We start from the raw sequence: 23,284 nt of genomic DNA, 5'->3' as shown, positions 1-23,284 counted from the left end.
ATATACTAGTTAAAGCTTTTTAGCTTAGTATAATTTAATAATAATTATAAAAAAGAAATTTATAAAGTTTAGTTATAATTCTTAGTAATTTACTTTAAAGTATTATAATTTAAGTAATTTAATAAGTAAGGATTTTATTAAAAATTTAATAACCCTTTTATAATTAGTAACATAACCTAGTACTTCGTATAGAGATTATATACTAATAGATACACCGGGGCCAGTATAGGTATTAGCTCCCTTAGATAAGATCACAGGTTGATTATGTTTTTTCTGTGGGTACAGACAGAACATCAATCGGATCTAGTCATAAGCATAGAGCCAACTCAAGAGCCATCACTGCAATGTAGCACAGGACTGACCTTACGACCTCTTTCTGGGCTCGCATGGCAATCTGTAAACGGTTTCGATTTACGCTCGGCCCTTTCTATGCCGAGCCTCCCAGAATGCTTTTATAATGCCCCCAACAGACAAGGTTATACGCGGGGAAGCTGGTCTTTCTTTTAGCCTAATATACGGATATAGTATATTCATTTTCAGAAGATATTGTCAATTTGCCACATGTCGTTCAAAAAACCTCCAAGTAGCTACTCTGAGTCCAATCAATGCTGGGTAATGGTTCGGACAGCAGCCAATTGTGCCGCAATCTTCTTAGCCAAGATTTCGTGAAACGCTTGTGTTGGATGAGCGCCGTCGATATACATGTACTCCGACGCGTTGTATTCACAATTATCAGACTTGAAGTCTGGCGTAATAGTACCGCTATTATTTCTTAGCCTGGATCTTGGCAAATCGACTAGTAGCATGTCTTACCTCTTGTAGTCTGCACAGAATCCCGTACTCTTGTACACCGCGGTCTCGGGAAACTGACTTGGATCTTCGGTAACGGCAGTGATCAACGGTACAATGTCAAACAAGAAAAAGGTGCTGTGAGACAACTTGCGGCCGAGCTGTTTTAAGAGTTCGTGAAGCTTTTTGTTCCAATTTTCAGATGTTGCCTTGAGTGTCGGAGCAATTGGCTTTGGAACGTTGTTTGGGAAAAGGGACTGCGGCGGCGTTGAGATGAAGAGGAACTGGCGAGCGCCGTGGGTGTGTAGGTCAGTTGTAAGCTGATCTAGACGCTCCATGATCTTGGTGACCGTCTCATTCTGGTCAGCGTCATTAATGGTGCGGTATATGTCGTTAATACCGATAAATACTGTATAAAGTGTATGCTTTGGCTGAAAGAAGTTTGGGCCTAGTTGTTGCAAATAGGCGTCGAATCTGCTGACTTGGGTAACCACGTCGTTGGGTCCGGTCTTGACAATGTTGACATCAGTGACAGCACCACCGACTGCCATATTATATAGTAACACGGACGACTGATTATACTGCGTGGTCAAGTACATTGGCCACATTTTGCCATTTGAGCTCGTCTTGCCGGTATTTCCGAATGGGCTGGAGATGGAAGGTTGAACTCCAGAGGTATTGAATCGAGTATCCGTCCATGAATCACCGCTAATTGCATAGTCAGACTTAAGATGACTATCAGTAGGGAATTGTGAATCAACTTACAAAGATACGATTTTGTTGATCTTGGCAAAGTCAAACTTCTTTTGAGAATGTTTGTCCGCTGAAGGTGCCGCTACTGCTCCATGCAGCGAACTAGCAAGGGAGATCAAGATAAACAGCTTCATTTTGGAACATCGATTTTGGACAGTAATAAAGCAAAACAAAATGTATAGAGAAAATCAAAGTGCCAACACAAATCTGGGGCTTACGAGGACTTAAAATAGGAAGCCATTTATTATATCTCGGTGGCCGATCCCCCGAAGACCAGATTGGAATACTTCCAGAATGCGGAAAATTTTGGGGGTGAATGGTGCTAACCCTATATGCAATTGTAGATACCGAGCATGGTTAACATAAGTAGTAATCAACCAGGTATCATGCGTGTGTATTTATGATTAGCAAATTTGCAGCGAAGCCTGGTGACTGAAAGTTTGTTTACGCTTTACAGCAACATACAAGCACCAACACCAAGACCATCAGTTCATTGCGTCTGAGACGCTCTCCTGGCTATCACATCAGGTACCCTGAGTCCCCTGACAAATGCAAATGGTTAGTGGGAAGCTTAGTTACAGTCGGTGGAGTCTAGCGGGGGGCAATGCCGGGCCAAAGGAAACTACAGTGAAGGCTTCTATCTCAACTCAATCGCAGGTCCAATTCAGCGTCATAACATCCGTCTCCAAAATAAACAGAGATTAGATAAAGCCCATCTTGGAGACCCACGAAAACCAACGGTGACACGATCGTCAATGTCTCTGGTATCTCGCTCCGATAGGCTCCAACCATAACAGTTATCGGCCCCGCCAACGCTGATAAGCCGTCACAAGACATTCTCAGTACTAGAGTGCGGGGTAATTGTCGGTCTGTCCCGAACGGAGGCGACCGCTCTTTGCTCCTATATCGGGAAGGTTTCCGCCTCACTATATCATCCTATCCCTTCTTTGTTTCTCCCATCTAACAACAACATCTATATCAAAATGCCTTCAACTTCAATCTACCAGTCTGTTATTTATCCCGGCAACCACGAAAAGTTGGACAAGCCCAAGGACACACAGAACTTCATCGACAACAAACTCGTCTCTTCACAGACGTCGTCATGGATCGAAGTTCATGACCCTGCGACCAACAATGTCATCACGCGTGTTCCGGAGAGTACCAACGATGAACTTCAAGAAGCAGTCAAGTCAGCTAAGGCTGCGTTTCCGGGTTGGAAGAGGACGAGCATTATTAAGCGTCAGCAAATAATGTTTAAGCTGACGCATTTGATCCGCGAGCATATGGATAACCTTGCGACAAGCATTGTCACAGAGCAGGGAAAGACTTTTGCTGATGCCAAGGGCGATGTTCTTCGGGGGCTGCAAGTTTGCGAGACAGCCTGCGGAATCACTACTCAGCTCGGCGGTGAAGTCCTCGAGGTTGCCAAGGACATGGAAACAAGGTCGTACCGAAACCCATTGGGTGTTGTTGCGGCTATCTGCCCTTTCAACTTTCCAGCTATGATTCCGTTGTGGTCTCTTCCTGTAGCGACTGTCACAGGTAACTGCATAATCGTCAAGCCGTCGGAACGTGATCCGGGCGCTGCTATGATGATTGCGGAGCTCTGCAGAGAAGCCGGCTTTCCACCTGGCGTCGTCAACGTCGTCCATGGATCAAAGGATACAGTCAACTTCCTTCTTGACGAGCCTGAGATTCAAGCTATTTCCTTCGTGGGATCCAACAAGGCTGGAGAGTATATCTACCAACGAGGATCAGCAAACGGAAAACGCGTGCAAGCGAACCTTGGCGCAAAGAATCATGCTCTTCTGAGCCCCGACGCTAACAAGGACCATGCCCTTGATTCAATTGCTGGAGCTGCTTTCGGTGCCGCTGGACAGCGATGTATGGCTTTGAGCGTGTTGGTTACTCTTGGAGACGCGAAGCAATGGTTGCCGGATCTTGTCGCTAAGGCAAAGAACCATATCGCAGGCAGTGGCTTTGACTCAAAGTCGGATTTCGGACCTTTGATCACTCCTCAGAGCCGCGATCGCTGCAATGCCCTTATCACAAGCGCCGAGAAGGAGGGTGCTAAGATTCTCCTTGATGGTCGGGGATACAAGCCTGAGGGCTTTCCCGATGGCAACTGGGTAAGTCATTCCTGATTGATAGACGATTGGGTTACTAACAAGATGCAGGTCGGCCCCACAGTCATCTCCGGCGTCCGCCCCAACATGGAATGCTACAAGGAAGAAATCTTCGGTCCCGTCCTCCTCTGCATGGAAGAAGAAACCCTCAAAGACGGCATCGATCTCATCAACTCCAACGCCTGGGGCAACGGAGCCGTCATCTTCACCAACTCGGGCGCCAAGGCTTCTCTCTTCCAACAAGAAATCGATGCTGGACAAGTTGGCATTAACGTGCCGATCCCTGTTCCTCTGCCTATGTTTTCTTTCACAGGAAACAAACGCAGTGTGGCTGGAACTGGTCTTGCTAACTTTTATGGAAAGGATGGGTTGAGGTTTTATACACAGTGGAAGACTGTTACTTCGCTTTGGAGGGCGGATGAGGCGAGCACGGGAGAGAAGTTGACGAGCATGCCTACAAACTCTTAGATCTCCGTTGGTGGTTATTCTGGGAAAACTATGATTAGATAGACTTTAGTCAAATATGTACCTGGAAACTCATGGCCACTTTTTGCACAGGTTCAAAGTCAGCAGCGAACGCTAGGGAGCTTGAAAAGCTGAAAATACCCTTGTCCGTGGCTGCACACTCGTAGCGGAGCATTGGCTTATAGCGTCCATGACTCCGGGTATCAATTGAGGCCATTCTGTCAGCAACCACAATCTTCTCAAAGCATTTCCTCCCCTTATTTTCTCACCAATCAGGCTATTGAACCTGACTGATAGGATATTCTACCTCGCTTCTCTCGCGCCAACACTACCTATGATCCGACGCCTGAGAGAGCCGATGAAGAATCTGTGCACGCTAGCCAACGGGAGCTTTGAACTGGTTAAAAGGGAGCAAGGCAGATTGGGTGCAGAGAATATGATGTGCTAGAATGATTACAGTCATTCATAGACCACTGCTACATACATGCTAATCCACACACTACCCTTATGCTCTCGGGGTGACTGTCCAACTCTGAGCCTCGAATACTAAATCTCCACTCTTGCGCAAAGCCTCCAGATCGAGGAAAACCCTCAAACCAACTTGGCCTGACTCTAAGCCGTGTACCCGGAAAAGGATATAGACTTTCCGGCGTTGTGTATCAGTATTCAAGCTTTTGCCAAATGACTGCATCTGCGAGCTAGTTAGTGGGAACACATGGATACAAGGAACTGGAAATATTACCCGTGCGTACTGATGTTTACTCATGTAGAACGGCGTGTCGAGACGTGCCGATGTTGTGGTCTTAACTTCGATATAGTACTCCGGTCGCTCCTTTCTCCAGCTCTCCTCAAGATAGCCTTTTTCAATCAAGTAGCTGGTGAATGTTCCTGTCACATCATCAAAGAAGAGGTCCCCTTGCTCTGTCCCGTACCAGCTACCAAGGGAGGTGTAGTCAGGGTGTATGCTGGCATGGTGTCTGACAGTACTTTGCCAGTTATCTCGAGACCATCCAGGCAGTGCATGGGGTAGGGTTGAAAGCAACTCAAAGACCTGTTTCTTTTTTAGTGACAAAGGACCATTCCATGAGATGAGCGCACTTACATATAGCTCACCAGCGGCACCGACCATCCGCTGCCATTCTGTCTGGTCTCCGACATAGAACCTGAACAGCCCAGATCGAGCTGTACTCTCCGCAAGGCTTTGTGAGATTGCAGTCATATCAAAGACTGAATTCTTGTGAGGAAACATTGAGATGCGCGCAACATTGACAGTTTGAACAAGCAAGGCCTGGTATGGAGTGGTGGCGTCGCGGATTACCTGAGCTGCGCTTACAGCGGGGACAGGGGATCTGATAACTGAATGCGGTGATGGAGAAGGTGAGGGAGCAGCGTTGTCTCGTCGCCTCTCAGGTGTACGTGGTGGTTCCGGTGTATACTCTGGTAATGCACTCGCCTCAGATATCCCGTAATGCTGGAGGATACGTCCAACGTTGGAGCGCTTAGCTCGAAGGACACTGGCGACAATCATAACGGCCTCAGAGTTGACATCACGCACTGTACACTCTAGGAGCTGAGCGGTGAGCATCCGCGGAAACTCAGTGACCATGCAGAAATCGGCGTCTTGGTCGTCTTGCGGAATGTAGTACTTCCATTTGGAGAATAGAGCCAGATGGAAGTGCATCCCACTCCTCGGCAGCGGTGCTGTACTAGGACTGAATCCATGATACCAAGTTATACTGGTCTTGATGTCTGGATGGCGGAACACTTGTACCTTGCGTATCGTGTCCTGCAGGTTGTAGCTCCGTACCGTATGTTGGCCATTTCTGAAGTGAGCAGCAATCCTGTTTGTTTTATTAGCTTGCACAGGGTCTGAAAGAGTAAGTGGTTTGACGAACATGGCAAGTGCATCGGCTTTTTCAGCGATATTCCGTGTGAAAACCTTATCCTCCACTCCTTGTGATTCGTCAACAGATGTCTTCTCTGTTACTGTAACCGACTTGGAGAGGTAGCGATCAGTCAGGCCCAGCCACTCGATAACAGGCTTAAGGCGATGCACTTCCTCGACAGAAAAGTCGAGAATGTTAGCCTTTCCCTTCATTACAGCCGCGTATATAGGTCGGTCATTTATGTAGAAACTTCCCAAAGCGGATGCGGATTGGACTTCACCATACAGCCCCTCTACAGGGAAGACTCGGCATGCCCTTATCTTGTCCGCATAGACACTTGATGGTCCCCGGTTGGTAGTCAAACTATCGAGCAGGGACCAGATGAGTTTCTTGATTTCTGAAATAGGCTGGATAGTGTTCCCGATGTTCAGAATATGCTGATAGACGAGCGAAGCACTTATCTTGGGAACATCGAGGAAAGATAGGAAGAGAGTTGAAAGGTCTGCGTAGAGTGGCTCCAGACTGATTTCATCCTGACTGGCACCTTCGCTAGACCATATACACTCTGAGAGTTTGCACCACTTCCTACTCACTTGATGAGGGACATAAATGAGAGGGGAATCTCGAAAGGCTTGCCTATAAATTCGTCAGTTGTTGCTCTGGGGATATAAGCGGGTAACATCTACTAGTACTTACTTAATGATGAGTACGTTGATCTCATTGAGGTTGTCCGTCTGCGTCTGCAGAATCTTATAAAGCTCCTTCACTACCATCGAGTAATCCTTGTTTTGATCCAGCGACCGAGATAGGGAACCAAGCTCACTGACAACGTCATGTTGGGTTATGTCTCGAATGGCAAGTGTGTTGCTAAAGAAGTGCTCCAGCTTCTCGCGATCTCCAGTGTCCATTTGTTCGAGTACAGAGGACCAGAATGACCGCAGAGGGTTATAGACTTGGATGCCCTGAGGTGCATTCCATAGGCATGCGGGCTGGTTAACCCAGCGAGCAGGTTTCTTTACATCCGAGGATGCGAGCGGTGTGCAGAGGATGCATTTGTTGTCGGTAATGGATTTTCTGTCATAGTTAGTCTGCGTCCTAGCCGAGAATGTGAGATTTAACTCGCCTGATCTGTGTTTGTATTGCGAAAGCAGCACTCAAGGGTCCATTAGGAACCTGAGATTCAAGCTTAAGATACAAACCAGTCACAGCCTTTGAAACATCGCTTGTAATCTCCTTGGTGGTCTTGGAAATAGAGCTTAGTATCGCCAGAGTGAATTTGGTGTCGTCTTTAGTCCCGATGCCACAATGCTCTGCCAAGTCGAGCCATGCCGGAATATCATCGTCTTTCACAGGCTCATCAAGCTTAAGAAACGGCATGCTATCCACTGATGCAAAGCTTTTCTCACAGCTATCTAGCAGCTTTGGCAGCGGAAGTATAGTCTCCTCCAAAGGATGTCTTACACCATCCGTGCAGAGAAACTCCATTCTTCGCATAAGAGCAGTACCCTTCTTATCATCGATCCACTGCTTCTTAACTTCTGGTTTTTGAAAGTTTAGCATGAGTCTATGAAGTGTGAGTCCTGGGTAGGCTTTGACGAGGAATTTATACTCTGGTGAGTAAGTCTTGTCAGCTTCTGCTGGCGGATCTCGAACAGAGAACAATTGGATCTTTTCTTCGCAGTAGATAATGTGATATAGCCATTGAGTCCATGATTTCTCATTGCCAGCTGATGGGGTCGGCGGATCTTCAAGATAGGCTGGGTGTAGAAGGGACACATCTGGTGGCTCGAGTCCCTCTGGGAATGGAGGATTGAGGACTTTCCCTGGGGCCACTGGTCCTTCGCCAGGAAGATAGACGTACTCATGTTTTGGACGCTTGATGCGTAGTTTGTGGTCAAAAACAACCATGACTTCTTGTTCCTCTTTATTGATGAAGTCTTTTGGCTCGATCCGATAAAGAAACACAAGATGATTTCTTGACTTAGCCAGGTCGAGCTTCGCCACTTGGGCAGGATCTTTATAAATGTTTATGATCTTTTCTCGGACTTGTTGAACAGCAAGAGTCTTTGGTCCAAGAATTTCATAAAGCTTCCGACAATCCGCATTCGCTGTGGCGGCGGGCAGAAGCATTGGGAAGTCCAGATCTCCGGGGATGGAGATGCCTTCGATCATGTTGTCGTAAAATTCTTCGTTCTTTCCGCCCTTGGTGGCACTCTTCAAGTCTCCTGAAGCAAGTGGAATGAGATCCAAGAAGCGAATGGCCTTCTTGCCGTTGGATAGCATGCCATTCCGCATCTTGAGGACAAGACGCGCCAGTCTAGCATGCCAATCTTCATCTCGATTCTCAAAGGTTCTCGTCCTCCAATCATCGGTCTTGGTGAAAGCTCCTAGCCTTCTCACGACTTCCACGTTCGACATATAGGTTAATCCATACTGACTGAGAATATCGAGATCCAGCGATTCGTATCCCGAAGACAGGTACAACTCTTGTTCCAAATCAGGCAAAAGCGGCGCGCCATGTTGGTCCAGTTCATCCGCAGAAAGGCGCTTGAGATCGGCTATCTTTGAGAGACTACCAAACTTCTGGCTTCTTGGGCGCAAAAGTGGTATTTCGGAGAGTTTGTACAGTAAAGTATTATCCAACAGGATCCAGAATGGGTCTATACTCTTTCGACCGACGTGGGGAAGAAAACGCATCCATTTGTGTTCTGTGCCAGGCCTTGTACAGAGGCCCTGGACCGTCTTTACGACCGCATCCTCAACTGCCTCTTTGATACGAAGGTTCCTGTCTGAAGAGGTAAGAAGGTTTTGCCCCGTGGAATCGGTGACAAAGTCAGAGTGGATAAGAAACTAGACATATTAGCTGGGTATCGAAGGCGTACGGGCGAATATACTGACGCTCAATCCGGTCTCAGAAACCGGCATGAAGGCAAATAGTTTTTGATTCTCAATAATTGGCTCGCCTTTCTCATCAACGGGGAACGCTAGTACAACTTCTGCGCTGGTAGTATCTGCTGACGATTCCGAGGCAGGTCTCCGGTTCGGGTTGGCAGGCAACCCTGTTGCTGTTGATCTATAGACGAGATAGCGATTCCATATCTTGAGCTTCGCTGGGCCGAGCTCCTTCGTCGTTGAAATTCGACTTTGAGGGCCGAATAAGTCTCTATCCAGGAGTACATCTTTCGAACGCTGAACTTTGTTGTCCTCACCAAGTACCGTGATTTTCAGCGACCGTAGGTTCTTCATGAAGAGTAACACACTGTCAGGCGTGTCCCAGAGCTGGTTGATAAAGCTATTCCGCAGATTATCTCTGTTCTGCTCCTTTAATAACAAGATGATTCTGGTCCGGTTTCCAAAGAGACCGCCATATGCTTCACGGTCCTTCACATGGTCGGGAAGAACAGGCGGCTCGGTCCAGTGAGGTCTAACCATTCCGATACCAGGATCCCCGTCCTCATGTTGAAGATAAAATGAGTATGGGCCAGATTCTATTTGAACCTTGGAAGCGATAGTGAATACAGACTTAAAGCCCACCTTTGGCTGTCCGACGTAGCCAGACGCGCCGGCCTTGGTAGACTTGTCGAAGTCGCAAAGAGCTTTGACGTTGCCTTCTGTAAACCCGTCCTCATTGCTGCCGATAACTACCAGATCTGGAGTCACGATGAACTGGACACCTGGATTCGCGCATGCGGCCTTTGCGCGGGTATATTGATTGTCGTCTGCATTCTGGAGCAGCTCGAACGCGACATTGATGCTCCCCGCAGCTAGCCTCTCTACAAGCCTAGCGACAGGTTAGATGCGGGCAAGATCTGGAGTCGACGACTTACTCTGTAGCAGCGGCATGAGATTTAGAATTGCTCTTCAGAGCTTCCTCTACTACACGTCGTATATCGGCCGGCATCGCATCCAACTTTGCCGTCTCGATGTAGCCATGGCCAACGGCGATCTTCTCTATAAGCTGTTGCGCCTCGTCACGGGCTTGAGACCCAAAAATGGCGCTCATTGTGATTCCATGCGTTTTGCGAGTTATACATACTCAAGACAAAATGGTAGAAGAAAGTCAAGGCTGTGGAGTGCGGGAACTAATCCTTAGTTAGGTGGTTTAAGCCTCGGCGCATGCTCATCCCAATCAGACCATCTTCCATCTGCCTTGAGAGCCCTCAGGTAACCTCTCCGGTGAACTGACAGCCGCTGTGGTTGCCTATCGAGGCGCAGTGGTGTATTACTCCAGAGAGGTTAGTGTAAAGCAGGGATGTTTTCAGCTCTCGCTCAATTCCCAGGGTCTGTAACAGCCACTTTCTGCAGGAGTCTGGTCTAGCCTCCCGCCGACGAGTTTACACTGGCTGAAATTGAGGATCGGCATTATCTGGTGTTCCGTTGAGCGCGTAGCTAGCTCATTTCATTGGCGCAGATTCCGAGAGTAATTCATCGTTATCGACTAGCTTCGAGACCTGTGAAGGTACGCTTGACCGTTGAATTTCATGGGATTAAATATTCTCCACTTGCCGATGCAGCTTCCAAGCAAAACACGGGCCCCAAAGGGGGCTAACTTGTTCTATTAGTGTCGGTCTAATCCCGTGTTGCAACAGCGGCGGCGGTGCACTGGATTATAAACCATCTGAAATTGTACCAGTGAGATACGATCTTGAACTTGAGAAAGATATACAATGCATTCATGCTGCTGTTAGATTGTGTAATGGAAGTATGGGTCGTGTATTAAAAAGAAAATTGGAGAGAGTTAGGATTCATTTGCGATTGAATGCAATAGACACTATCGAACGAAGCATAGATAGCATCCCTATCAAATATATAAATATTAAGTGGTATAGGTTAAGCATCAACTTCCAATCTAGCTTAACTCCACAAGCGTAAGAATCAAGACGCAGGTTTTCTTCCCCAGAGGAAATGAACAGGGAGATAAAGATGAATCGAAGGATCCTTGATCTCATTCTTGACCTTTGCCATGAAAACCTGTATTTCCTCCTGTGACCATCCAAGCACGGCCGAAAAGATCTGTGGTGTGTATGATTCAATGGCTTTAGCCTCCTGAATGGACTGATATTTGCCAATCTCCTTGAGCTTCGGGTCTTTAGGCCATGATCCAAGTGGCATCTATTGGAATGTTAGTTATCGGCAAAATGGTAGTTGAGCCTCGTTTGTACCTTGCGTATCTCTTCCCGTACGTTCTCAAAGCCAGCAGCTATCAGTTTATCTTTCCACAAGGGAGCACAATCAATTGGTTTACCAAACTTGGCAGATCCCTCACACAGGGTTTTCAACCATAGCTGGGCATTGACGGCCTTCTCGTCCGTACCATCATCTGATAAGAACGGTGCCGCGACCGCCTGCATTTCAATGTAACCGCCAGGAGCCAGGTGTTGCAAGGCTTGCTGGAAGAACCGGCTATCATCGCCAATGCAGCCTTCCAGCTCCCGTGCGTGGATGAAGTCAAAGGGTGTGTGATAAAGCCATTCAGCCTCGAAATCGTCTACTTCAAATCGACAATTTGGCGGCGTCCTACAATTTGGCAAGTCAGCTTCAAAATATTGACACGAGATAGTTGCCATACCACTGTGGCTGGATTGGGCTAAGGTCAGTCCCGAGGACATCAGCCGAGGGAAAGTCACTGAAAAGCAAAGTCAGCAAGAATAAAACATGCGAAAGACTTTCTGCAATGTAATAATTTACTCACTCTGCGAAGTCCATCGCCCAGATACCAGTGCCGGTTCCCAGATCCAGAACACGCTGAGGATGGTCACCAATAGGCGCCAAGAATAAAGCACCGTCTAGCATCAGAGAGTAAATGTGATGTACCAAGTCCATCCGCGTTTGCTCTTCTTCATCGTTGGGCTAGGAAAAGTAATATCAGCATTTAATCTCAATGACACTTAGTTGTCAACGTTCTGCATACCACGAAGTAGGCACCTTCACGAAAGGCATGATACCGTCGGCCGTTCTGGTTCATCTGTTAGTAAATCGGATGATTGTGTTATCAGGTGAGCACTACCATGTATCTGTAGTTGAGAATGCTGGAGTTGATTGACGACGTCTGGCTGGCTGATCCCTCCCTTTGCGACATTATGTTAGTCGGAGCGAGAGCCATTGGTGTTGATAACTCACGACAGATTGTATGTGGAATCATTATCTTGAGTTTCCTCTTCCTAGACTTAGTTAGTACGATGCTCAACAGAAGTAGCCCATGGGAAACTCACGTCAACTTCCAAAGGGTCTTCTCTGGGCGGAGACTGAGTTTCAGCTACAGGGCCCTGGCTCGGGCTCTGTTCATCTGCCATGGCTACGATAAAGTTGAGGGAAATTGTAACGTTTGCGGGGTTTTTGCAACCGGCCTTTCGGTCTGCATTTATGGCCCGCTCCATTCATCACATATCACATTGCATGTCGCCATCCCTGCAAGCAGCAGCCAACCGAGAGAACCCCAGCCCGCGCTACCGGGTTACTGGACAGATGGCGGTCAGCATGTGGATCTAATTGGAGTTCGATATCCAGCCATTGGAACAGTAACTTGAAACTGACATCAAATTCGTTTCGTTTTACCTGGAATGCTGTGACCTCATTTGAATCATCCCTACCGTCATGTCTCGTCTTCCTGTCCAAAGGATCCTTCTTACCGGTGCAACAGGCTATGTCGGTGGTACTGTTCTCGACCACCTCGTAAAAGCCCAAGATGAGGTTCTAAAAGCCCTCACCATCGATCTTCTCATTCGAAGTGATGACGCTGCCGCCAAACTTCGCTCGACTTACGGCGACCGCGTGAATCCCATTCAATGGGCTGGTCTCCATGACGTCGACTACATCAGGGACATCGCATCCAATTATGAGCTTATCATCAACACTGGCTCGGGTTTTATTCCAGACGGAGCCGAAGCTTTTGTGCGGGGCCTCGCTCGTCGCGTTGAACCAGGTGTTCCCCCGCCTTGGCTACTGCACATCTCAGGTTGTAGCAATTTAGCTGATCGGCCACTTACTCAAAAAGCGTATCCAGATAGAGAATGGAATGATACGGACGGAAATTCTGTTTACGAGTTTTTGAAGTCTGAAGACGCGCGAGAACCTTATCTTCAGAGAACTACCGAGGTTCGTGTCTTGACTACAGCTGAAGAGACTGGTGTGCAAGCTGTCAGCCTCAATACGCCAGTGATCTTTGGGGCTGGCAAAGGGCTTTTTAACCAACAGGGCATCATTATACCAATTATCATGCGATACGTTATTCAGCACGGACATGGGTTCAAGTTGAACGAGACTGCGAACTGGGACTGGGTTCATGTTGAGGATCTTGCTGACGCCTTTGTGCTCCTCACTCGAACTATTCTGGAGCGGGAAGACCGCGGAGTAGGCCATATTCCAACTGGGAAGAACGGAATTCTTTTTCCAGCTGTGGGGAGGGCTCTTCAGACCGAGATCATGCAAAGGTGTCTTGATGCCGCGTTTGATGAAGGGATCTTACCTCGTGAAGATACGCCTCCGTCAAAGGAGATTCGGGATGTTACTTTGCAAGAGCTGGCGGACGAGATCACAGCTGGCCTAGTTGATATGGCAGAACGCGGATGGGCGGGTACAAAGTCGATGAAGGGTACTGAGTTGAAACGACTGGCTGGTTGGAATCCTAGTCGTTTGGAAGATGCCTGGAAACAGGATTTTAAGGATGAGCTTGAGGCATTGAAGAATGGGAAGAGGCCATGGACACTGGAGAGCTGCATTGGTAAGGCTGGATAGGTCAACGAAGTACTGCTTTGATGCGCTTGAGATCAGCTACTGGATATAACATGAGTTGGTCCGTATGATCCTACTCGCATTATTCTCACAGCCTGATACGTCATGTTCTAACGCATAAATCTCTTCGCATACTGGTGAAATGACCTTTCCTTCTTGGAAGATATTACAACTGTTCCAGGCACCCAGACGTGTTACCCAGCTACTAACGGCCAAGATTAGCCATAGAACCACAAGGACCATTCGCTGATACAGAAAGCAGGGATGTTAGGGTAACTGTAGTATGAGCCCTGTGACCTCTAGCCAGCCACAATCGTGGCAGGTTCAGATTGGAGGCTTGCGATGTACAAGAGCGCATGTTTCACTGCAGGCATTATAGTTGCGACAGGTACTTTATCTGCTGGCCCTGCGACCAGCAAAACTAGTGCCCTGAATGGGATTGATCTGCTCTAATAGTTTCAGTCTAGCCCCGTGCTACGGCAGCAGCTACAGGTCCAGACTACTCCAATATTCCGCATCCGTGATAGTGCTTCACTTTGCACAGTGTGGCTTTGCCTGACCAATCAATAATAGATACAGCGGTCTTGGGTTCTCCGGTTTCTTTAACAACACGTGGTATTATCGACCTTCTTAGCTTGTTCTCTTCGCTTTCCTAAATAAATTACAGGCACTCTTTCACTGATACTTCATCTCGCATTGCCCTTGCCCACTCCAAATATCTCTTAATTCATCCTTTCAAAATATTGGCGTCGATGGACCCCGGGACAAGGCGACTTGCCAAAGAAGTTGCGGACTGTCAAACCTCCGGTGTTGATTTGTGTTCCCCCGACCCAAATGATTTAGCTCATCTCAAAGCTTCTCTGCCAATTCCGGCAGGTACACCCTACTTCGGAGGCGCTTACACCATCAATATATTGATCCCGGATAATTATCCTTTTGGGAAGCCATCAATGAAGTTCAATCAAAAGATATATCATCCGAATGTACATCCTGAAATGGTACGATATCACATAACGCAGCCTATGTAATGCAGAACTGACGATGCTAGGGTGAGGTTGCACCAGGTGCTCTCGGCTCATGGGACCCGACTCATACTATCAAAGTAAGCTTGGACACAGTAGTCAAGCTACTTCAGTATCCTAACCCAGATTTCCCTGTCAATGAAGAAGCAAACACGCTGTTTTTGAGCAACAATTCTGCCTTCAGAGAAAGGGCTCAGGACTGGGCCGTCAAGTATGCAGGTGCCCCAGCTGCGGAAACACACAGGTTTGTTTCTTATATGCCCCAACATTCCCTTATGGGTAACAGAACCACTAACGATCAGTAGTGCTAGTTATGGAGGGTACAATCGGAAGTTGATTGATCCATACATTGATGCGGGATATGATAAAGACGCAGTCGTCGAGGCATTCAAGTACTGTGGAATTGATCGCAATAATGGCCAAGACTATACTCTAGAGGAAGCTTATCAGGGCGACATCCTGGCAAGACTATCCGATGCCGAATAGTGGCTTTGTGTGTCCATTCTAAAGCAGAAACTAGAGCCGGGGTAGCGGCATCGGGTTACAGTTTACAGGTTCTTTACAACGAAATTCAGGAATGTAGAATTTAGATATATTCACCCCATAAACAGAGTCCAAGTGTTAGCCTCCGACCAGGCTTTAGATTATTAATTGATACTAACGATTCCCAAGAACATAAGTAACTATAATACGCCAATTTACGCACGATTGGTCAGGGTAGTGAAGCTGGCTGAGCTTAATCGAGGACCGGAGTGCTGCAGCCCCGGCGCCAGCGGAACTCCCAAAAGGCGTCGTATGTCAATCTTTCGATCTTTCGGTTCTTCTATTGGCCGAGTCTCAATGCAGATGGATTTTCTGTTCAAAATCGTCGCCTAGCCGGCATTCTCCAACTGGACGCAAGAACAGCTTTGTCACGATGAAATTTCCGGCGCTACACTACGCAAGTGTTTATCGCAAGCCTGCATTACGATGAGAACCCTAAGTACCTACGTATTACCTCTATGAATGACCTTTCGTGTAGAACCCTGATCTTCACTTGCGCCATAGGGACAGTAAACATCTCTGCAATCGAGTGCGGTTTCCCGGTACGAAATGATGGTGCGGCACTATAAATATCATGCTGGACGCTATCTCGCCTTGACATGGTGTTTGAAGCTCTCATATTTATATGGAAATGCTATGAAAGGTCCCATTGGGGACTAGATAATACTTTCATGCTCCTCTCAGCTACGAGTGCCGTTTTCGATCAGTAACGGTAAAGTAGCTGGTAAACAGGTCATTTCCCTGTCAAATACATTGTCGGTCAGGCCTAACTTTCACAGGGAATCACGCTCTCAACGCACTAATATGAGCTTGTATCGAGCCTTGCGTAGACTCCACAGCTGATGTTCACATCATGCGCCTCACACGCGTAGGCGTCATGGTGGGCTGTTCACCCAGTATCCGCCAGTTGTCATGAAATGTTCAAAAACCTGTCACGGGCCATTCCAGCCGTTCCGGGGCGCAATACCAATTGTCTCCGGGTATCTTTAAAAGGCATTCACTAGAGATTATATCCGACCGCACTACTGCCGTTGAATCTGAGAAATCAAGGGGTAAAAGCTATTCTGTTTATTAGTGTTAGTAACACATAATAGCATATGAATATATTTTAATTGGCCTTTACCTGCAATTCGGACTTTATCTTTCGGATATTAAAGCCTGGCGAAGCACAATATCCAGTTCCGAAGGAATTAGGACTAACAGTAGTCAAAACTTTTAACTCGTGTCCGGTTACATCGGAAAACTAAATTAATTACTTTATCGCAGGAGGAAAAGTAACTTTCTCGACTAAGGATATACTTTGTATTAGGAGCCTACAGTGGGGGCAGATAGCCAGGTCCTTGATATCTTCCGTATATTCTACTGTCACATAGTGCAGAATATATAAGACAGGTCAAATCTGTAACTAGAGATATTAGAGCCTACTAACTCAGTAACCGCACCCATAAAGACCTTTTTCGTTTTATATTGCCGATACGCCGATACAAACTCTTACTACAGTGCTCTGTGCCCGGCTGCCTAGGCCGCTCACCGCACCGCAGACATTAAAGGTCTTAAATATCGATCGGCGTCAAGTTGCTGTTTACCTATTAGCTTTAAAGTATATCCTACTTACAGGTGGGTCAATCAAGAAGCTGACGATTACTTGGTTTAGCCTGGTGGCCTCCTTCTCGTATTGGTGCATTAGACAAGGCTCACCACTGCTAGGTTCGTGAAACCGCCGATAAATCCAGATGGCCGGTGCGGAAAGTGGGCAAATTCTTTTAACTGCCGTGAACTTTAAATCAAACAAACACAAGGCGGTCTACGGATAGAGGATAGGAGCTTTTTTCAGCCATTTCTCTTATATAAACCCAAGAAGAGGTTCTCGTCGATGTGATTCTTTTCGTCATTCATCATAATCCTTCTACATCAGTCAGCATCATGAAATTCACCTCTTCTCTCTTCCTCATTGCCCACATGGCTGTTGGAGCTCTTGCTCTCAGTGGAGATGGCGCCGCGTGTCAGTTGAACATCGAATGTCTCAGTGGCTACTGCATGCCTCATACAGGCTCGGACAAATACGTATGCTGGGGCGAACGTCGTAAGGGAGGTCAGTATCATCTTGGCATCTTCTGTTGCCTTCATAATAGGAAGTTACTAACACGAATCGCTTTTCTAGACTGGTGCAACGTCAACTATAGCGGAACGGTGTGCAACAACGGACTGACGTGTAAATCTTACCAGGGTAAGTTGCTTTTGTGGGCTATAGCCGTCCTGCCATACAAGTAGATGCTAATTCTATTCTAGGAAGCTGGTTCCTTGGCAAGTGCACCTAAAGGCAGCTAGAAGGGCCTATATAGATAGACTGGTAGTAATACTATATATGCTTATCTCTCTTAAGATTCTTACGCCTCTGCGGGGTTGCATTTGGTGGCGCAATCACATTTGCAGTGTCGCGCAGGTACTGTGCCTCCAGGTCTACAAGTCTCGCCTGATAATGATGATTGCATTTGAACTTTATTTGGCGTGCCTCATCTCCATTGGCAAACATAAAAATAAACAAACAAATATTGTAACTGGGTGATGCCTAATTGTGTCACGCCAACACGTGACCCCGGCAACGCGATTTGAGTCTTGAAAACAGAGCCGAAACTCTCTTTCGTGTCCCCTCACTCAGTATGGTCAATCATCGTTGCCGTATCTCACTCTGTACGAACTGCGGCCGTCGCATACGTGACCATGGTGTCGCAGAACCTGTACCTCTCTTACAAGAGGGACACAAAATACTTGTTGTATTGGATGATCAACGTGTCCAATCGCCTACTCAGATCCACTGATGGAGGAGCTCAATCCACCGACTCTGTCAATACGACAGGTCAGACGACAGTGAATGGCCTGATTTCCATGTCGACACTCATTTCCCAGCACAAGGAACCTGTACCCAACGTCATCTATCGGCTTTTCGGTTCCATCATTCAGGCGAGATCTCTCGTTAGCACTACGTTTCAGGAGCTTATGGGGCCTGATTCGGACGAGGAACTCAAGCGAAGTAACGAAAGTCACAGGCATTTCATAAACACTCTTCGCAGCGCCTTCAAGATTCTCGGCGGCGAAGAATGGGAAAAGACGAGCGCGACGACCAGCGACGATACCGAGGACGTTGAACAGATCCTGTTCGCCAATAAATTCCAACAATTGAGTGTCGACAAGGGAGAGTCGAGCGATGAAGAGGATGATGTCGCTCAACCGCAATCACCAGTCGCTGCACGAAAGGTCGCGCGAAAGCCAAAGGGCAAGGGCAAGAAGGCTAGAAAGTACAAGAAGCCTAAGAAGGGTAAGAAACAAGACACGAAAGATCCCGCGACCGATGAAATACCAATCGAGAGCATTCGCATCATCGAGGACAGTGGCGAAGTCGGTCTTGTCACAGACTATCTACTCGCTGTCTATTCGACTGTCAAAGAATGGGCCGACCTGCGCGCTTATACCCAGCGTCTCTGGAAAGAGGTTGCATACGAAGGCCTCAACAGCGCTGTCGCAGGAGCTGTAAGCAACTTGACGATCTCCATGGTCAAACGCACCAACGCAGCTATCTTTGTTGACTTTCCGGGCCACGACACTTACGAAACCATCATGAACACCATCACTCGAGGAAACATGGATTCAGCACAGGGAAAGTTTAGACTTGCTCTTTTTGCGCTGGGCCCGGATGGTGAAGAGCACAACCACAAGGAGACAGCCGTCGATATCAAGGAGCAGTTCCTCATCCACGCGTATCAGGATCTGAGGGATTTTGTTATTGACTTTCAGGCCAATCGCACTGGCAAGCCCACAAAGGCCATGCAGGCAAAACTCGTGAAATGGGATCCAAACTTCAACTTGGAGCGGGCTACGAATGAGGAGCGAGTCAACTGGCGGCGCTGCTACACCATAAAATGGCTCTACGATCTTGTCAACGTGTTCTCATCTGTCGTCGTTCAGAGAAACACGGTCAGAGGAGAGAAGCATGTCTACGAAGACGTGGACTGGTCTGCCAACGGTCCCTGGGGTGTCCACCGACTCCTCTTCGGCCTGAATGAATTCGCAGGCGATATCACGAACATGGCTATGAAGAAGCCTGGCACCGATATCACCAAGATGATTTATCCGCATCAAGTTTTCCAGATGCAGTGCATCGTCGACTCATTCACTGTTTCTCGCGGTTGGTCATTGAGTGCTCTGCATGGCCATATGCTTCAAGCGCCAGCAAAGAAAGGCCGTGCCAGACGAGACGTCGACCTCTTTCTCGATCGACAGAACAAGCGCGTGTTTGCCGGTTACTGTCAGACTGTCGATCTACTTAAGCAGATTCTGGAGAAAGATGGCAAGATGGAGCAGCATAAAGACTTTTTCGAGATCATCAAGATCGCTCAGCTTGATTTCGTCGACTTTCTTGGGGAGCACAAGTACACGACTGGCTTGGATACCATACCGCCCTCACGCTTTGCAGACCACAATTCGAACGGCCTGCATGAGTACTCGCCGTTCCTTTGCGGAGTAGGTCTTGAGGAAGGTCTTGAGATCGCTTACAGACTTGGCATGTTTCTTTGGGAGCGCATGCCTGAGCCAACGCTGATGATCCATCTCCACAATGCTGTTGTGCAGAAGGGTTACCTCTCTCGACCTATTGGGCTCTGCGCTACACTAGAAGATCTCTTCAAGCATACCTTCTTCGCACAGGGTCGCAAGCCGCAATCGGATTTCGCGGATGCTCTACTTGCGTCTGTAGGACAGCCGGGATCAAGACAAGCGCAAGCGCGGATGCAGGCTATTCGGTACAGAAGAAGATGTGCCGACAACATTCATCAGCTTTTTGACTTGGAAATCAACCATATCTTCAAGAGAAACTCTATGCTCACCACTTGCCATCGGGCGGGTTGGAACCTCGAGGCCATTCCTGATGAGGAGCTTCAATTTGGCAGTATGCTGTTCTTTGAACGACTCAGTCGAGCAAAGCACGTGAGCGAAGACGAGCTCGAGGACACTGTGCTTGTTCGGAAGGCGAGAGCAGTTGGAATGACCGATAAGGAGATTATTGACGCAACAAGCAAGCTCTCTTCAATTGCGAACAATACACTCGAGGTACCAGACGATCTCGTGAACAAGTATGCAGCAGAAGGCTACCAGTTACCTCCGAAAGCTGGATCAGAAGTCCTTGACGCCCGAGATGTTCTCGACCTGGCTAAATTTGACATTCTCTCCGACGTAGCAGGAATCGCGCCAGTTTCAAGCCTTAATTATCTCGGCGTCACCTGCTGGCTCCTCATTACTTTTGGGCGTATAGAGGAACGTCTGAAGGAAGCTGGAAATCCTGTGTATTTTGAGGCTTACGAAGGGTCAGGGCCCTGGAAGCTGGAGAAGAGAGTTGCTTTCGCGTTGCTTGCCCTGAAGGGGGATGATGAGGAGTGTTTGAGGATTGTTGCTGATACTTTGAATGAAGCTCGTTCTGGATTCATGGATTTCATCTACTGGGAGGATTTGGAGACGGAGCCTCACTCGAGAGAATCTCATCATGTAGATCCTAGTGTTGAGGGTGAGTGCACTGTAATGTAAGGGTTTTGGGTCTGTGAGGGTCAAAGAGTGATGATTTGGTCTCGCAAGCTAGACTAGAGATTTTTTAGAGGGAAAAGTAAAAGGTAAATTCCTAGCCCAAAGAATAACACCCGCTGATCAACGCTGTTGACTGTCCCATCTCGCTTCTGGTTGGATGCACTATAAACCCTTTTGTGCAGCCGTGGTCCATGGAACCATCCAGCCAAGGCGCCTGACTTGCAAATGTAATCAAGCCGAGATCGCGATATCAGCACAAGTCAAGTAAACCTGTGGAGTCTGGAACGAGTTCCACTTGAACGACAAAAGGGTATGGTTCGAGACATAGTCTGGGATCTTGATCTTGCCCGACACAGTGTAACCGCCAGCAATAGAGGTGTAGCACGAGTTAATCGGTGCATTATCAACACCACGACATCCCTTACCATCCGAGTTACCATCGAAAGACTTGCAAGTGAACCAATCGTTGCGGTGACAGGGCTGGTCAGCAGAACAGTCAGGACTGTACCCGCACTCCTGGCCATCAACATCAGTGCAGGGAAGAAGACCTTCTTCGAAGCAATCCTCAGCAGCTTGCTTCTCAGCTTCAGTAGGGATGTAGTTTGGATCAAGAAACTTGTCGACAATATCTTGGTCTTGACAGATACGGTAGGCGTACATGCCTCCATGGTCGCCGTTGTTGTCAACGCACCACTGGACATCGACAACTTGGCCAGGCTTGTAGGTGGCGATGGGTTCTTTGCCCCAGTTGGCGCCGGGCTGGTTGTAGTCGACGCTGACTCGGGCGTTGTAACCGCATGGTCCAGATCGGCCGACTTTGGCAGCGTCGAGGTCTGGCCAGGCTGTGACGGGCTCGAGGATGGTGCACTCGGGGCATGTATCTGGGCCGGCCTATCGCCTGTTAGTGGATGATATAGAGAAGGAATGGGGCTAGTTACTTCAGCGTTGAGACCGGTTCGGCTCATGGGTTTACTGAGGTAGCCATGTCCATACACAAGAGTGCACATGGAGGCAAGTTGAAGAGCTTTAAAGGTGAGCATGTTGATGGCTTGTAGATATTGTAATGTTTGATGCAGCGGCTTGTCTGAGGATGCCGAAACTGTTGGCTACCTGGAGGCTCCCAGTCCTTCTTATACACGTTTGCCCCTGTTCTCTCACAAACCCTTCGTCACTCATGAGGAAGATCTTTGCCATTTTCTCTCGTTCCGAACTTTTCGCCTGATCATAAGATTCATTTTGCGTTTCTGAAGCTATCTTCATCATTGCCATCACCCTCGGCCATTAAACGGAGCATTCACATCTTACAGGACGGTTGTTCCACCTATGATAGTCCTCCTAGCCCTGTCAACTGATTTCAAGCGAAGCCCTCTAGCTTTTGACTACAACATGCATTGTTTACTCTTTGGCGCTTCTCGGCAGCCCTAGACTAGGGAAAACGACATATCGTGAGAAATTCGACACCAAGTTATTTTTATAAACTAAGCCAGATGTTCATTAGAAAGAGTAAAAAGGGTAGCATCGATCGGCCACGGCCCGAATATATGCATAATAAGGACAAATGCCAAGACCTACTCGCATAAACTCATCGGCTCTGACCGTTTTGGGGTCGTCGGACCTGAACATCAAGCGGAGACTCCGCCTAGACATGGGGATTTCGGAGACTTTCCGCTACCCCAGTGTGATCTGCAGAACGCATGACGAGACTTCTACGACTGTCAATGCGAAGACCAGGACACCCAACGACAGAAGTCAATGAAGCCGAGCCGTTGCATTAGCTGTGAATGTTGCCGATACGAAATGCAGGCTCCTACGGCTCGCCCTCGCGCAAACAGTCTGGTATGAGGCTGTAAGAGACAAATCTGCTAAACTTTAAGTAACTATAGACTCAAGAGACACTAAAACATTTAAGAAGTTGCTTTTTACTCTATGCACCACGGCTCCTACTGAGTACCCCGCGTTCTGTGTCGATCACTATGGGGGCGGCGACATGTCGGTCACTCTTCGATATTCGGCCCTCAGTCGGTGATCTAACCATATATGATCATCTAAAGTTGTCTGATGTACCGAAATAGTAAATATTTGAAACGGCTACTTGATACCATTCCCGTAGAACCATTTGTACTTGGATACTCTCCTAAGACATATACAGTAGCTATCCTCGGGGTGGCCACTTTCGTTAGGTCAGATGAAGAACTAATATAACGATATGCGAATTTCCCTCTCCCTTCAGACTTTTCAAAAATGGGAGATACGTCCTTCAAATATTTACTTTCGGGTCCTACACGCCCTTTTGTTACCTTGGACAAGTACAATTCCTCAGTACATTGCGTTCTTCCAAAGTGTTGAAAAGCTGTGCCTGGACTCCAATAAGCATCATTTTAATTCGGCCACAGTTCTC

At 47.7% G+C, this 23,284-nt stretch overlaps 9 protein-coding genes across 9 annotated transcripts; 5 read left to right on the top strand and 4 right to left on the bottom strand.

Moving 5' to 3' along the window:
• Positions 1-602: 602 nt before the first annotated feature.
• On the bottom strand, positions 603-1,676 carry FSUBG_9489 (anter-specific proline-rich APG; the record flags this gene model as incomplete). The annotated part of the gene is made up of 3 exons (XM_036688007.1): positions 603-762; positions 814-1,497; positions 1,555-1,676. 3 exons carry the CDS (start codon positions 1,674-1,676, stop codon positions 603-605), a joined length of 966 nt encoding a protein of 321 aa, XP_036535066.1.
• Positions 1,677-2,525: 849 nt separating this feature from the next.
• Positions 2,526-4,136, top strand: FSUBG_9488 (methylmalonate-semialdehyde dehydrogenase; the record flags this gene model as incomplete). Its single annotated transcript, XM_036688006.1, has 2 exons — positions 2,526-3,671; positions 3,720-4,136. The coding sequence occupies 2 exons, from the start codon at positions 2,526-2,528 to the stop codon at positions 4,134-4,136; spliced, it is 1,563 nt and encodes a 520-aa protein (XP_036535065.1).
• A 502-nt stretch (positions 4,137-4,638) lies between these two features.
• On the bottom strand, positions 4,639-10,022 carry FSUBG_9487 (uncharacterized protein; the record flags this gene model as incomplete). The annotated part of the gene is made up of 7 exons (XM_036688005.1): positions 4,639-4,824; positions 4,876-5,184; positions 5,236-6,655; positions 6,716-7,093; positions 7,215-8,869; positions 8,918-9,800; positions 9,847-10,022. The coding sequence occupies 7 exons, from the start codon at positions 10,020-10,022 to the stop codon at positions 4,639-4,641; spliced, it is 5,007 nt and encodes a 1,668-aa protein (XP_036535064.1).
• An 872-nt stretch (positions 10,023-10,894) lies between these two features.
• Positions 10,895-12,312, bottom strand: FSUBG_9486 (uncharacterized protein; the record flags this gene model as incomplete). The annotated part of the gene is made up of 8 exons (XM_036688004.1): positions 10,895-11,131; positions 11,182-11,536; positions 11,589-11,645; positions 11,712-11,869; positions 11,931-11,975; positions 12,027-12,087; positions 12,140-12,180; positions 12,232-12,312. 8 exons carry the CDS (start codon positions 12,310-12,312, stop codon positions 10,895-10,897), a joined length of 1,035 nt encoding a protein of 344 aa, XP_036535063.1.
• A 301-nt stretch (positions 12,313-12,613) lies between these two features.
• FSUBG_9485 (NAD-dependent epimerase dehydratase) lies at positions 12,614-13,753 on the top strand (the record flags this gene model as incomplete). Its single annotated transcript, XM_036688003.1, has 1 exon — positions 12,614-13,753. One exon carries the CDS (start codon positions 12,614-12,616, stop codon positions 13,751-13,753), a length of 1,140 nt encoding a protein of 379 aa, XP_036535062.1.
• Positions 13,754-14,745: 992 nt separating this feature from the next.
• Positions 14,746-15,258, top strand: FSUBG_9484 (ubiquitin-conjugating enzyme; the record flags this gene model as incomplete). The annotated part of the gene is made up of 3 exons (XM_036688002.1): positions 14,746-14,748; positions 14,799-15,016; positions 15,078-15,258. 3 exons carry the CDS (start codon positions 14,746-14,748, stop codon positions 15,256-15,258), a joined length of 402 nt encoding a protein of 133 aa, XP_036535061.1.
• A 1,980-nt stretch (positions 15,259-17,238) lies between these two features.
• On the top strand, positions 17,239-17,633 carry FSUBG_9483 (uncharacterized protein; the record flags this gene model as incomplete). The annotated part of the gene is made up of 3 exons (XM_036688001.1): positions 17,239-17,407; positions 17,477-17,542; positions 17,605-17,633. The coding sequence occupies 3 exons, from the start codon at positions 17,239-17,241 to the stop codon at positions 17,631-17,633; spliced, it is 264 nt and encodes an 87-aa protein (XP_036535060.1).
• Positions 17,634-18,036: 403 nt separating this feature from the next.
• On the top strand, positions 18,037-20,889 carry FSUBG_9482 (uncharacterized protein; the record flags this gene model as incomplete). The annotated part of the gene is made up of 1 exon (XM_036688000.1): positions 18,037-20,889. One exon carries the CDS (start codon positions 18,037-18,039, stop codon positions 20,887-20,889), a length of 2,853 nt encoding a protein of 950 aa, XP_036535059.1.
• Positions 20,890-21,117: 228 nt separating this feature from the next.
• FSUBG_9481 (glucoamylase precursor) lies at positions 21,118-21,926 on the bottom strand (the record flags this gene model as incomplete). The annotated part of the gene is made up of 2 exons (XM_036687999.1): positions 21,118-21,777; positions 21,825-21,926. The coding sequence occupies 2 exons, from the start codon at positions 21,924-21,926 to the stop codon at positions 21,118-21,120; spliced, it is 762 nt and encodes a 253-aa protein (XP_036535058.1).
• Between the last annotated feature and the right edge of the window lie 1,358 nt (positions 21,927-23,284).

The sequence above is a fragment of the Fusarium subglutinans genome (assembly GCF_013396075.1).
Source record: "Fusarium subglutinans strain NRRL 66333 chromosome Unknown NRRL66333_c0000147, whole genome shotgun sequence".
Classification (NCBI taxonomy): Eukaryota; Fungi; Ascomycota; class Sordariomycetes; order Hypocreales; family Nectriaceae; genus Fusarium; species Fusarium subglutinans.
The sequence above is the reverse complement of the archived record's forward strand: the minus strand, read 5'-3'. Positions and strand labels throughout refer to the sequence as shown.